A 14,028-nucleotide genomic window follows, 5' to 3' on the forward strand; every position below is an offset into this window, starting at 1 on the left:
AGAGGGGTGACGAGGTAGTTAGGAGGAGACAAGGAACAGCTGGGGGAAAGCGGGGGAGAAAAGGTAACCTAATACGACCAGCAGAGGGAGACAGGGTGAAAGGAAAGGACAGAAAGACACAACATGACAATACATGACAGTACCCCCCCACTCACCGAGCGCCTCCTGGCGCACTCGAGGAGGAAACCTGGCGGCAACGGAGGAAATCCTCGATCAGCGCACGGTCCAGCACGTCCCGAGAGGGAACCCAACTCCTCTCCTCAGGACCGTACCCCTCCCAATCTACGAGGTACTGGTGACCACGGCCCCGAGGACGCATGTCCAAAATCCTGCGGACCCCTCGACAAGGATGGGGGGGGGGGGAGACGAGCGGGGGCGCGAAGAACGGGCTTGATACAGGAGACATGGAAGACCGGGTGGACGCGACGAAGGTATCGCGGAAGAAGAAGTCGAACTGCGACAGGATTAATGACCCAAGAAATACGGAACGGACCAATGAACCGCGGGGTCAACTTGCGAGAAGCCGTCTTAAGGGGAAGGTTCTGAGTGGAGAGCCAAACTCTCTGACCGCGACAATATCTAGGACTCTTAGTTCTACGCTTATTAGCAGCCCTCACAGTCTGCGTCCTATAACGGCAAAGTGCAGACCTGACCCTCTTCCAGGTGCGCTCGCAACGTTGGACAAAAGCCTGAGCGGAGGGGACGCTGGACTCGGCGAACTGAGATGAGAACAGCGGAGGCTGGTACCCGAGGCTACTCTGAAAAGGAGATAGCCCGGTCGCAGACGAAGGAAGCGAGTTGTGGGCGTATTCTGCCCAGGGGAGCTGTTCTGACCAAGACGCAGGGTTGCGAAAAGAAAGACTGCGTAAGATGCGACCAATAGTCTGATTGGCCCGTTCTGCTTGACCGTTAGACTGGGGGTGAAAGCCGGAAGAGAGACTGACGGAAGCCCCAATCAAACGGCAAAACTCCCTCCAAAATTGAGACGTGAATTGCGGACCTCTGTCCGAAACGACGTCTGACGGAAGGCCATGAATTCTGAAAACATTCTCGATGATGATTTGTGCCGTCTCTTTAGCAGAAGGAAGCTTAGCAAGGGGAATGAAATGAGCCGCCTTAGAGAACCTATCGACAACCGTAAGAATAACAGTCTTCCCCGCTGACGAAGGCAGTCCGGTGACAAAATCTAAGGCGATGTGAGACCACGGTCGAGAGGGAATGGGAAGCGGCCTGAGACGGCCGGCAGGAGGGGAGTTACCGGACTTAGTCTGCGCGCAGACCGAACAAGCAGCCACGAAACGACGCGTGTCATGCTCCCGGGTGGGCCACCAAAAACGCTGGCGAATGGAAGCAAGCGTGCCCCGAACGCCAGGGTGGCCGGCTAACTTGGCAGAGTGAGCCCACTGAAGAACGGCCAGACGAGTAGGAACGGGAACGAAAAGAAGGTTCCTAGGACAAGGGCGCGGCGACGGAGTGTGAGTGAGCGCTTGCTTTACCTGCCTCTCAATTCCCCAGACAGTCAACCCGACAACACGCCCCTCAGGGAGAATCCCCTCGGGGTCAGTGGAGGCTACTGAAGAACTGAAGAGACGAGATAAAGCATCAGGCTTGGTGTTCTTAGAGCCCGGACGATAAGAAATCACGAACTCGAAACGAGCGAAAAACAGCGCCCAACGCGCCTGACGCGCATTAAGTCGTTTGGCAGAACGGATGTACTCAAGGTTCCTATGGTCAGTCCAAACGACAAAAGGAACGGTCGCCCCCTCCAACCACTGTCGCCATTCGCCTAGGGCTAACCGGATGGCGAGCAGTTTGCGGTTTCCCACATCATAGTTACGTTCCGACGGCGACAGGCGATGAGAAAAATACGCGCATGGGTGGACCTTGTCGTCAGAGAGGGAGCGCTGAGAAAGAATGGCTCCCACGCCCACCTCTGACGCGTCAACCTCGACAACGAACTGTCTAGAGACGTCAGGTGTAACAAGGATAGGAGCGGATGTAAAACGATTCTTGAGGAGATCAAAAGCTCCCTGGGCGGAAACGGACCACTTAAAGCACGTCTTGACAGAAGTAAGGGCTGTGAGAGGAGCTGCCACCTGACCGAAATTACGGATGAAACGACGATAGAAGTTCGCGAAGCCGAGAAAGCGCTGCAGCTCGACGCGTGACTTAGGGGCGGGCCAATCAATGACAGCTTGGACCTTAGCGGAATCCATCTTAATGCCTTCAGCGGAAATAACAGAACCGAGAAATGTGACGGAGGAGGCATGAAAAGTGCACTTCTCAGCCTTCACAAAAAGACAATTCTCTAAAAGGCGCTGGAGGACACGTCGAACGTGCTGAACATGAATCTGGAGTGACGGTGAAAAAATCAGGATATCGTCAAGGTAAACGAAAACAAAGATGTTCAGCATGTCTCTCAGGACATCATTGACTAATGCCTGAAAGACAGCTGGAGCGTTAGCGAGGCCGAAAGGAAGAACCCGGTATTCAAAGTGCCCTAACGGAGTGTTAAACGCCGTCTTCCACTCGTCCCCCTCCCTGATGCGCACGAGATGGTAAGCGTTACGAAGGTCCAACTTAGTGAAAAACCTGGCTCCCTGCAGGATCTCGAAGGCTGAAGAAATAAGAGGAAGCGGATAACGATTCTTAACTGTTATGTCATTCAGCCCTCGATAATCTATGCAGGGGCGCATAGACCCGTCCTTCTTCTTGACAAAAAAAACCCCCGCTCCGGCGGGAGAGGAGGAGGGGACTATGGTACCGGCGTCAAGAGCTACAGACAAATAATCCTCGAGAGCCTTACGTTCGGGAGCCGACAGAGAGTATAGTCTACCCCGGGGGGGAGTGGTTCCCGGAAGGAGATCAATACTACAATCATACGACCGGTGTGGAGGAAGAGAGGTGGCCCTGGACCGACTGAACACCGTGCGCAGATCGTGATATTCCTCCGGCACCCCTGTCAAATCACCAGGCTCCTCCTGTGAAGAAGAGACAGAGGAAACAGGAGGGATAGCAGACATTAAACATTTCACATGACAAGAGACGTTCCAGGAGAGGATAGAATTACTAGACCAATTAATGGAAGGATTATGACAAACTAGCCAGGGATGGCCCAAAACAACAGGTGTAAAAGGTGAACGAAAAATTAAAAAAGAAATGGTTTCGCTATGATTACCAGAAACAGTGAGGGTTAAAGGTAGCGTCTCACGCTGAATCCTGGGGAGAGGACTACCATCCAGGGCGAACAAGGCCGTGGACTCCCTTAACTGTCTGAGAGGAATGTCATGTTCCCGAGCCCAGGTCTCGTCCATAAAACAGCCCTCCGCCCCAGAATCTATTAAGGCACTGCAGGAAGCTGACGAACCGGTCCAGCGTAGATGGACCGACAAGGTAGTGCAGGATCTTGAAGGAGAGACAGGAGTAGTAGCGCTCACCAGTAGCCCTCCGCTTACTGATGAGCTCTGGCTTTTACTGGACATGAAGTGACAAAATGACCAGCAGAACCGCAATAGAGACAGAGGCGGTTGGTGATTCTCCGTTCCCTCTCCTTAGTCGAGATGCGGATACCTCCCAGCTGCATAGGCTCAGCACCCGAGCCGGCAGAGGAAGATGGTAGTAATGCGGAGAGGGGGGCAACGGAGAACGCGAGCTCCTTTCCACGAGCTCGGTGACGAAGATCAACCCGTCGCTCAATGCGAATAGCGAGTTCAATCAAGGAATCCACGCTGGAAGGGACCTCCCGGGAGAGAATCTCATCCTTTACCTCTGCGCGGAGACCCTCCAGAAAACGAGCGAGCAAAGCCGGCTCGTTCCAGCCACTGGAGGCAGCAAGAGTGCGAAACTCAATAGAGTAGTCTGTTATGGATCGATTACCTTGACATAGGGAAGACAGGACCCTGGAAGCCTCCTCCCCAAAAACAGATCGATCAAAAACCCGTATCATCTCCTCCTTAAAGTCCTGATACTGGTTAGTACACTCAGCCCTTGCCTCCCAGATTGCCGTGCCCCACTCACGAGCCCGTCCAATAAGGAGAGATATGACGTAGGCGACACGAGCAGTGCTCCTGGAGTAAGTGTTGGGCTGGAGAGAAAACACAATATCACACTGGGTGAGGAACGAGCGGCATTCAGTGGGCTCCCCAGAGTAACACGGCGGGTTATTGATTCTGGGCTCCGGAGATTCGAAAGCCCTGGAAGTGGCCGGTGGATCGAGGCGGAGATGGTGAACCTGTTCTGTGAGGTTGGAGACTTGGGTGGCCAGGGTCTCAACGGCATGTCGAGCAGCAGACAATTCCTGCTCGTGTCTGCCTAGCATCGCTCCCTGGATCTCGACGGCTGAGTGGAGAGGATCCGAAGTCGCTGGGTCCATTCTTGGTCGGATTCTTCTGTTACGGTGAGTGAATGAGGACCCAAAAGCGAATTAACTTAAACAGAGCTTCTTTAATAACCAAACATAGGTAGGCTCAGATAGACCGGCAGATTCCGACAGGACAGGACAAGGTTACAGCAAACATGACGATAGTCTGGTACAGGCATGAAACACAACAAACAAGAATCCGACAAGGACAGGAACAAAAACAGAGAGAGATATAGAGGTCTAATCAGAGGGAAAAAGGGAACAGGTGGGAAGAGGGGTGACGAGGTAGTTAGGAGGGGACAAGGAACAGCTGGGGGAAAGCGGGGGAGAAAAGGTAACCTAATACGACCAGCAGAGGGAGACAGGGTGAAAGGAAAGGACAGAAAGACACAACATGACAATACATGACAGTATATTATAATACTGGATCCAACAGTCTGCTGCAGTGTGCCAGTCTGACAGTATATTATAATACTGGATCTTTCAGTCTGCTGCAGTGTGCCAGTCTGACAGTATATTATAATACTGGATCCAACAGTCTGCTGCAGTGTGCCAGTCTGACAGTATATTATAATACTGGATCTTTCAGTCTGCTGCAGTGTGCCAGTCTTACAGTATATTATAATAATGGATCCTACAGTCTGCTGCAGTGTGCCAGTCTTACAGTATATTATATAGTGGATCCTACAGTCTGCTGCAGTGTGCCAGTCTGACAGTATATTATAATACTGGATCCAACAGTCTGCTGCAGTGTGCCAGTCTGACAGTATATTATAATACTGGATCTTTCAGTCTGCTGCAGTGTGCCAGTCTGACAGTATATTATAATACTGGATCCAACAGTCTGCTGCAGTGTGCCAGTCTTACAGTATATTATAATACTGGATCTTTCAGTCTGCTGCAGTGTGCCAGTCTGACAGTATATTATAATACTGGATCCAACAGTCTGCTGCAGTGTGCCAGTCTGACAGTATATTATAATACTGGATCTTTCAGTCTGCTGCAGTGTGCCAGTCTTACAGTATATTATAATACTGGATCTTTCAGTCTGCTGCAGTGTGCCAGTCTGACAGTATATTATAATACTGGATCTTTCAGTCTGCTGCAGTGTGCCAGTCTTACAGTATATTATAATACTGGATCCAACAGTCTGCTGCAGTGTGCCAGTCTGACAGTATATTATAATACTGGATCCAACAGTCTGCTGCAGTGTGCCAGTCTGACAGTATATTATAATACTGGATCCAACAGTCTGCTGCAGTGTGCCAGTCTGACAGTATATTATATTACTGGATCTTTCAGTCTGCTGCAGTGTGCCAGTCTGACAGTATATTATAATACTGGATCCAACAGTCTGCTGCAGTGTGCCAGTCTGACAGTATATTATAATACTGGATCTTTCAGTCTGCTGCAGTGTGCCAGTCTGACAGTATATTATAATACTGGATCCTTCACTTTGCTGCAGTGTGCCAGTCTTACAGTATATTATATAGTGGATCCTACAGTCTGCTGCAGTGTGCCAGTCTGACAGTATATTATAATACTGGATCTTTCAGTCTGCTGCAGTGTGCCAGTCTGACAGTATATTATAATACTGGATCTTTCAGTCTGCTGCAGTGTGCCAGTCTGACAGTATATTATAATAATGGATCCTACAGTCTGCTGCAGTGCTGATTTATAAGCTCACATTCAGCTTTTATTTCCTCCCTCTCATTTAGCTGGAGGTGAGAGGTTGGGGGTTCAGGACCTTTGACTTTGTAATGTCTGTCAGTCAGCCTGTCTCTCAGGATGGATGGCTCACTGTCAGTCTGTCTGCCTGTCTCTGTCTCTCTGTCTGTATGTCTGTCTGTACATTAACATTGCCATTCACCAATTCATGGTTTACACATTGTATTTATTGCAGTATGTAAAATACAGTGTTCACCCACACCACCAACATTTCTGTGTTTCTGCCCCTATGAGAACACCAGTCATTAGGTTTGACCTACTTTTTGGTCTGATGAGATTAGCATGTGAAAGTCCAGGACAGACACACACACACCAGGAGCTGTGAAATCCTTGGTCACACCAACATCGTCCATTAGCAGAGAGCAAGGCTCAGCTCAGTTTGCTAGCCTGTCCTGCAGTGGAATGGTAAAACCATTGCATGCTGTTGCAACTAAATGAAGGAGGGAACAGGTTACCATCCATCTGCTCCTATTTATTTCCTGTGTTTTGTTTGGGTCAATAACCATTTCCTCTCTTCCCTGTCTCATTGTCATCCTGTACCTCACTGTGCCCCACTATGACGTTGACACCTGGGTACCCTGTCCTGTTTTGTGCTGAAAGGAGCTTGCTCTGGGGTGTAATGGCACTTTGCTACTAGACTAGGCTAGTCTCTAGGGGTAGCAGAATTATTTGATAGGGCTCTATTTGATAGGTCTCTCTCTCTCTCTCTGCAGAGATCTCACTGTGAGATATTTGACATTCTGCACACTCGTAAATCAATAGGTTTGTGTGTGTATGTATGTGTGTAGTGGTGGAAAATGTATTCAATTGTCATACACACACACAAGAGTAAAAGTAAAGATTCCTTAATAGAAAATACTAGAAAAGTACTAAGGCTGATGTTTGCACAGCAGAATCAAGCAGAATCATGAAATTTCACTATTGCCCTTTCAAATGGAGCAGCAGTAGTAGTTTCCCACCCCCCCCCCCCCCCCCCCCCCCCCTGTTTACGCTCCATCGGTGTTTGCGGTGGTACAAGAGCCACTTGAACCGCTGTTCTCCATGCTCCGCAGCCCCTCCTCCTTCCCTACTCAATCAATCAAATGTATTCATAAAGCCCACAAAGTGTGAAACAGAAACCCAGCCTAAAACCCCAAACAGCAAGCAAATGCAGATGTAGAAGTATGGTGGCTAGGAAAAACTCCCTAGAAAGGCAGGAACGTGGGAAGAAACCTAGAGAGGAACCAGGCTATGAGGGGTGGCGAGTCCTCTTTTGGCTGTGCCTGTTGGAGATTAAAAGAGTAAATGGCCATTTAAGGCCATATTGTTCTTCAAGATGTTCAAATGTTCCTAGATGACCAACAGGGTCAAATAATAATCACAGTGGTTGTATAGGATGCAACAGTTCAGTACCTCTGGAATAAATGTCAGTTGGCTTTTCATAGGCGAGAATTCAGAGGTCAAGATAGCAGGTGTGGTAGAGAGAAACAGAGTCAAAAACAGCAGGTCCAGGACAAGGTAGCACGTCCAGTGAACAGGTCAGAGTTCCCTAGCAGGCAGAACAGGAGCAGCAGCACAACCAGGTGGATGATCCTAGGGCTCAGGTCCTCTGGGAGAGGAGGGAGAGGGGAGAGAGAATTAGAGGGAGCATACTTAAATTCACACGACACCAGATAAGACAGGATAATTACACCATATATAACAGACTGACCCTGGCCCCCTGGCACAAATACGATTGCAGCATAGATACTGGAGACCGAAGACAGACAGGGATGGTTCGGGGGACATTGTGGCCCCATCCGACGATACCCCCGGACCAGGGGGCCAACCAGGCAGGATACCCACTTTGCCCACCCACTTTGCCAAAGCACAGCCCCCACGCCATTAGAGGAATATCAACAGACCACTAACTTACTACCCTGAGAAAGGCTGAGTATAGTCCATGAAGATTGCCTCCACCGCACAAGCCGGAGGTAGCGCAAAACCAGACAGGAAGAAACCATCTGTGACTCAACCCAATCAAGTGACACACCCCGTCCTAGGGACGGCATGGAAGAGCCCTAGTAAGCCAGCCCCCGCAATAGAGTCAGAGGCAGAGAATCCCAGTGGAAAGAGTGGAGCCGGTCAGGCAGAGACAGCAAGGGCAGGTCGTCGCTCCAGTGCCTTAGCATGCACCTTCGCACCCATGGTCCAGACTACACTCAATCATAGGACCTACTGAAGAGAAGAGTCTTCAGTAAAGACATAAAGGTTGAGACTGAGTCTGCGTTTCTCACATGGATATGCAGACCATTCCATAAAAATGTAGCCCTATAGGAGAAAGTTCTGCCTCCAGCTGTTTGCTTAGAAATTCCAGGGACAAGAAGGTCTTGTGACTGTAGCGTACTTGTAGGTACAGTATGTACAGCAGGACCAAATCGGAGAGATAGGTAGGAACAAGATCATGTAATGCTACTCCTCCTCTTCCTCCCCCTCTTCCACTTGAACCGCTGTCCTCCCTGCACGGCAGCCTTCTCACCCTATGGATGGTTCATGGCTTAAAGCTCCAGCTTTATCGACAAGCCTTGTGTATATAATATTATGGACATGGGCACACCCAACTACAGGTTGTGAAATGTACAGAGCTCCAGTGACAATGTTGCTGTACGGTAGTGTATGGCCTTAGGCACACCCCTGCATGTGAAATTAAAACTTGTTGCTGGTAGTATACAGTGGTTTGCAAAAGTATTCACCCCCCTTGACATTTTTCCTATTTTTTTGCCTTACAACCTGGAATTGAATTGTATTTTCGGGGGGTTCTACCACTTTGAAGATGCAAAATATTTTTTCTTGTGAAACAAACATGAGCGTGCATAACTATTCATCCCCCCCAAAGTCAATACTTTTTTAGAGCCACCTTTTGCAGTAATTACAGCTGCAAGTCTCTTGGGGTATGTGTCTAAAAGCTTAGCACGTCTAGCCACTGGGGTTTTTGGCCATTCTTCAAAGCAAAACTGCTCCAGCTCCTTCAAGTTGGATGGGTTCCACTGGTGTACAGCAATCTATAAGTCATACCACATATTCTCAATTGGATTGAGGTCTAGGCTTTGACTAGGCCATTCCAAGACATTTAAATGTTTCCCCTCAAACCACTCGAGTGTTGCCTTAGCAGTATGCTTAGGGTTTTTGTCCTGCTGGAAGGTGAACCTCCATCCCAGTCTCAAATCTCTGTAAGACTGAAACAGGTTTCCCTCGAGAATTTCCCCGTACTTATCGCCATCCATCATTCCTTCAATTCTGAACAGTTCCTGCCGATGAAAAACATCCCCACAGCATGATCCTGCCACCACCATGCTTCATGGTGATGGGATGGGATGGGAATCTCGGGGTGATGTGAGGTGTTGGTTTTGAGCCAGACAGACCATTTTCCTTGATGGCCAAAAAGCTGAATTTTAGTCTCATCTGACCAGAGTACCTTCTTCCATATGTTTGGAGAGTCTTCCACATGCCTTTTTGCGAACACCAAACATATTTGCTTATTTTTTCTTCAATAAATATTTTTTCTGGCCACTCATCCGTAAAGCCTAGTTCTGTGGAGTGTACAGCTTAAAGTGGTCCTATAGACAGATACTCCAATCTCCGCTGTGGAGCTTTGCAGATCCTTCAGGGTTATCTTTGGTCTCTTTGTTGCCTCTCTGATTAACGCCCTCCTTGCCTAGTCCATGAGTTTTGGTGGGCGGCCCTCTCATGGCAGGTTTGTTGTGGTACCGTAGTCTTTGCATTTTTTTAATAATGGATTTAATGGTACTCTGTGGGATGTTCAAAGTTTCAGATATTCTTTGATAACCCAACCCTGATCTGTACCTCTCAACAACTTTGTCCCTGACCTGTTTGGAGAGTCTTCATAGTGCCGCTTGCTTGGTGGCGCCCCTTGCTTGTGGTGTTGGTGGTGTTGCAGACTCTTTGGCCTGTCAGACAGGTGTGTATATATACTGGGACCATGTGACAGATCATGTGAGACTTAGATTGCACACAGGTGGACTTTATTTAACTAATTATGCGACTTATGAAGGTAATTGGTTGCACCAGATCTTATTTAGGGGCTTCATAGCAAAAGGGGTGAATAGATATACACGCACCACTTTTCCATTGTTTTTTTTGTGCATTTTTTTAAACAAGTTTTTTGTTTTCATTTCACTTCACCAATTTGGACTATTATGTGTATGTCCATTACATGAAATCAAAATAGGAAAAACGCCAATGGGGTGAATACTTTTGCAAAACACTGTAGGTGTCTGTAGTTGTATAACACGTGATTAATACCTGGTACTTGGTACACATGACTGACACATTCCCGTGTTGAACCTTCTCCAACTTGACTGACATCAGAATAAGTCTTTCCTCTCCTTGCTATACAAAACAATATCTGGTTCCCGATTCTCCAACTTTCTCCCCATAATGGATTTAAAAATGGTGGAAATCTCAAAGCCAATATTTACCCCAATCCAATATTTACCCCAATCCAATGTTTACCACAACCCAATGTTTACCCCAATCCAATGTTTACCCCAACCCAATGCTTACCCCAATCCAATTCTTATCCAAATCAAATGCTTATCCCAATCCAATGCTTATCCCAATCCAATGCATACCTCAATCCAATGCTTATCCCAATCCAATGCATACCTCAATCCAATGCTTTCAAATCCATGAGTGGGAGTGTGAGAGACAAAGAGATTAATGGAATTGGAAAACATAACTTCAAAGTCCAAAGTACAGATTTGTACCACATGGTGATGCAAAGCGGGTTTATTCCTGAATGATGTGTAGAGGTCACCAATACACTAGTCACAATTTATTTCCTCTCTTCCCTCTCTCTTCCCATTTTTTCCAACCGTGTCTGTCTTTCCTCTAGCCTTGTGAGTAAATCTTATCTCAGGTCTTTTATTGAGCAGCTGCTTTGTGTTTATCATTGATCCTCTCCATGTCTGGTGCCAACCCAGCGCGAGAACTGTCACCAACCCAGCGCCAGAACTGTCACCAACCCAGCGCCAGAACTGTCACCAACCCAGCTCCAGAGCTGTCACCAACCCAGCGCCAGAACTGTCACCAACCCAGCGCCAGAACTGTCACCAACCCAGCTCCAGAGCTGCCACCAACCCAGCGCCAGAACTGTCACCAACCCAGCACCAGAACTGTCACCAACCCAGCGCCAGAAATGTCACCAACCCAGCGCCAGAACTGTCACCAACCTAGTGCCAGAACTGTCACCAACCCAGCTTCAGAACTGTCACCAACCCAGCGCCAGAACTGTCACCAACCCAGCACCAGAACTGTCACCAACCCAGCGCCAGAACTGTCACCAACCCAGCGCCAGAACTGTCACCAACCCAGCTTCAGAACTGTCACCAACCCAGCGCCAGAACTGTCACCAACCCAGCACCAGAACTGTCACCAACCCAGCGCCAGAACTGTCACCAACCCAGCGCCAGATCTGTCACCAACCCAGTGCCAGAACTGTCACCAACCCAGCGCCAGAACTGTCACCAACCCAGCGCCAGATCTGTCACCAACCCAGTGCCAGAACTGTCACCAACCCAGCGCCAGAACTGTCACCAACCCAGCACCAGAACTGTCACCAACCCAGCGCCAGATCTGTCACCAACCCAGCGCCAGAACTGTCACCAACCCAGCTTCAGAACTGTCAGCAACCCAGCGCCAGAACTGTCACCAACCCAGCGCCAGAACTGTCATTCCTTGAAGAGGACTGTTCAGTCTAGCATTGTAAGGAGCTGGCTCAACATAGCTTCTTGCCACACGTGGACCAGACTCAATAACAGATTTAGTTTGTATAGAGATTTTTGTGAAAGACCGGAAAGTTGCCACTTGGCGTCCAACATTTCACTGATCAGGATAATGTACTAAAGTGTGATGGATTGCTTCCACCAATTGAATTCTGTTTTTGACCTTAAAGGGATACTTCGGGATTTTGACAATGAGGCCCCTTATCTACTTTCCCAGAGTCAGATGGACTTGTGGATACCATTTTTATGTCTCTGTCAAGTAGGAAGGAAGTCAGAGGTTGTTTAGCGAGCCAATGCTAACTAGCATTAGTGCAATGACTGGAAGTCTATTTGGAATCTGCTAGCATGTTAGCAGATACCATAGACTTCCAGTCATCATGCTTATGCTAGTTAACAACTTCCTTCAAACTGCACGCATAGACATAAAAACGAGTTCATCGGACTCTAGGGAAGTAGATAAAGTATCCCTTTAACTTGTTGAGGAACCCCATGGTAATTTGAGCCCTAGTAAGAAATCAACTCAGTGTTTATTTGTCACATGCGCCGAATACAACTGGTGCAAACCTCAGTGTGAAATGCTTACTTACAGGCTCTAACCAATGGTGCCAAAAAAGTGTGTGTGAGTAGGTAGGTAGGTAGGTAGGTAAGTAAAGAAATAAAACAACAGTAGAAAGACATTTGAAAAAAGAGTAGCAAGGCTATATACAGACACCTGTTAGTCAGGCTTATTGAGGTAGTATGTTCATGTAGGTATCGTTAAAGTGACTGTGCATATATGATGAACAGAGAGTAACAGAAGTGTAAAAAGAGGGGTTGGCGGATGGTGGGACACAATGCAGATAGTCCGGTTAGCCAATGTGGGTGAGCACTGGTTGGTCGGGCCAATTTAGGTAGTATGTACATGAATGTATAGTTAAAGTGAATAGGCATATAAGATAAACAGAGAGTAGCAGCAGCGTAAAAGAGGGGGGTGGCACACAATGCAAATAGTCCGGATAACCTGTCATGTATTGTCATGTTGTGTCTTGTTTCTGTCCTTTCCCTTCACCCTGTCTCCCTCTGCTGGTCGTTATTAGGTTACCTTTTCTCCCCCTCTTTCCCCCAGCTGTTCCTTGTCTCCTCCTAACTACCTCGTCACCCCTTTTCCCACCTGTTCCCTTTTTCCCTTTGATTAGTCCTCTATATCTCTCTCTGTTTTTGTTCCTGTCTTTGTCGGATTCTTGTTTGTGTTATTCATGCCTGAACCAGACTATCGTCATGTTTGCTGCAACCTTGTCCTGTCCTGTCGGAATCTGCCGGTCCATCTGAGCCTACGTTTGTTTTGTTATTAAAGAAGCTCTGTTTACGTTAATTCGCTTTTGGGTCCTCATTCACGCACCGTAACAGAAGAATCCGACCAAGAATGGACCCAGCGACTTCGGATCCTCTCCACTCAGCCGTCGAGATCCAGGGAGCGATGCTAGGCAGACACGAGCAGGAATTGTCTGCTGCTCGACATGCCGTTGAGACCCTGGCCACCCAAGTCTCCAACCTCACAGAACAGGTTCACCATCTCCGCCTCGATCCACCGGCCACTTCCAGGGCTTTCGAATCTCCGGAGCCCAGAATCAATAACCCGCCGTGTTACTCTGGGGAGCCCACTGAATGCCGCTCGTTCCTCACCCAGTGTGATATTGTGTTTTCTCTCCAGCCCAACACTTACTCCAGGAGCACTGCTCGTATCGCCTACGTCATATCTCTCCTTACTGGACGGGCTCGTGAGTGGGGCACGGCAATCTGGGAGGCAAGGGCTGAGTGTACTAACCAGTATCAGGACTTTAAGGAGGAGATGATACGGGTTTTTGATCGATCTGTTTTTGGGGAGGAGGCTTCCAGGGCCCTGTCTTCCCTATGTCAAGGTAATCGATCCATAACAGACTACTCTATTGAGTTTCGCACTCTTGCTGCCTCCAGTGGCTGGAACGAGCCGGCTTTGCTCGCTCGTTTTCTGGAGGGTCTCCGCGCAGAGGTAAAGGATGAGATTCTCTCCCGGGAGGTTCCTTCCAGCGTGGATTCCTTGATTGAACTCGCTATTCGCATTGAGCGACGGGTTGATCTTCGTCACCGAGCTCGTGGAAAGGAGCTCGCGTTCTCCGTTGCCCCCTTCTCCGCATCACTACCATCTTCCTCTGCCGGCTC

The 14,028-nt window shown here is 48.6% G+C and overlaps 1 protein-coding gene across 1 annotated transcript; it reads left to right on the top strand.

Annotated features, from left to right (window-relative positions):
* The first annotated feature begins 11,030 nt into the window (after window positions 1-11,030).
* On the top strand, window positions 11,031-11,807 carry LOC118943836 (mucin-7-like). Its single transcript, XM_036959916.1, has one exon. It carries the CDS (start codon window positions 11,031-11,033, stop codon window positions 11,805-11,807), a length of 777 nt encoding a protein of 258 aa, XP_036815811.1.
* Window positions 11,808-14,028: the final 2,221 nt, after the last annotated feature.

Source organism: Oncorhynchus mykiss, chromosome 23, assembly GCF_013265735.2.
Source record: "Oncorhynchus mykiss isolate Arlee chromosome 23, USDA_OmykA_1.1, whole genome shotgun sequence".
Taxonomy (NCBI): Eukaryota; Metazoa; Chordata; class Actinopteri; order Salmoniformes; family Salmonidae; genus Oncorhynchus; species Oncorhynchus mykiss.

Bases quoted from the DNA above. Each gene is read 5' to 3' on its own strand.
- LOC118943836 (XM_036959916.1), top strand. From the start codon at position 11,031: ATGTCTGGTGCCAACCCAGCGCGAGAACTGTCACCAACCCAGCGCCAG.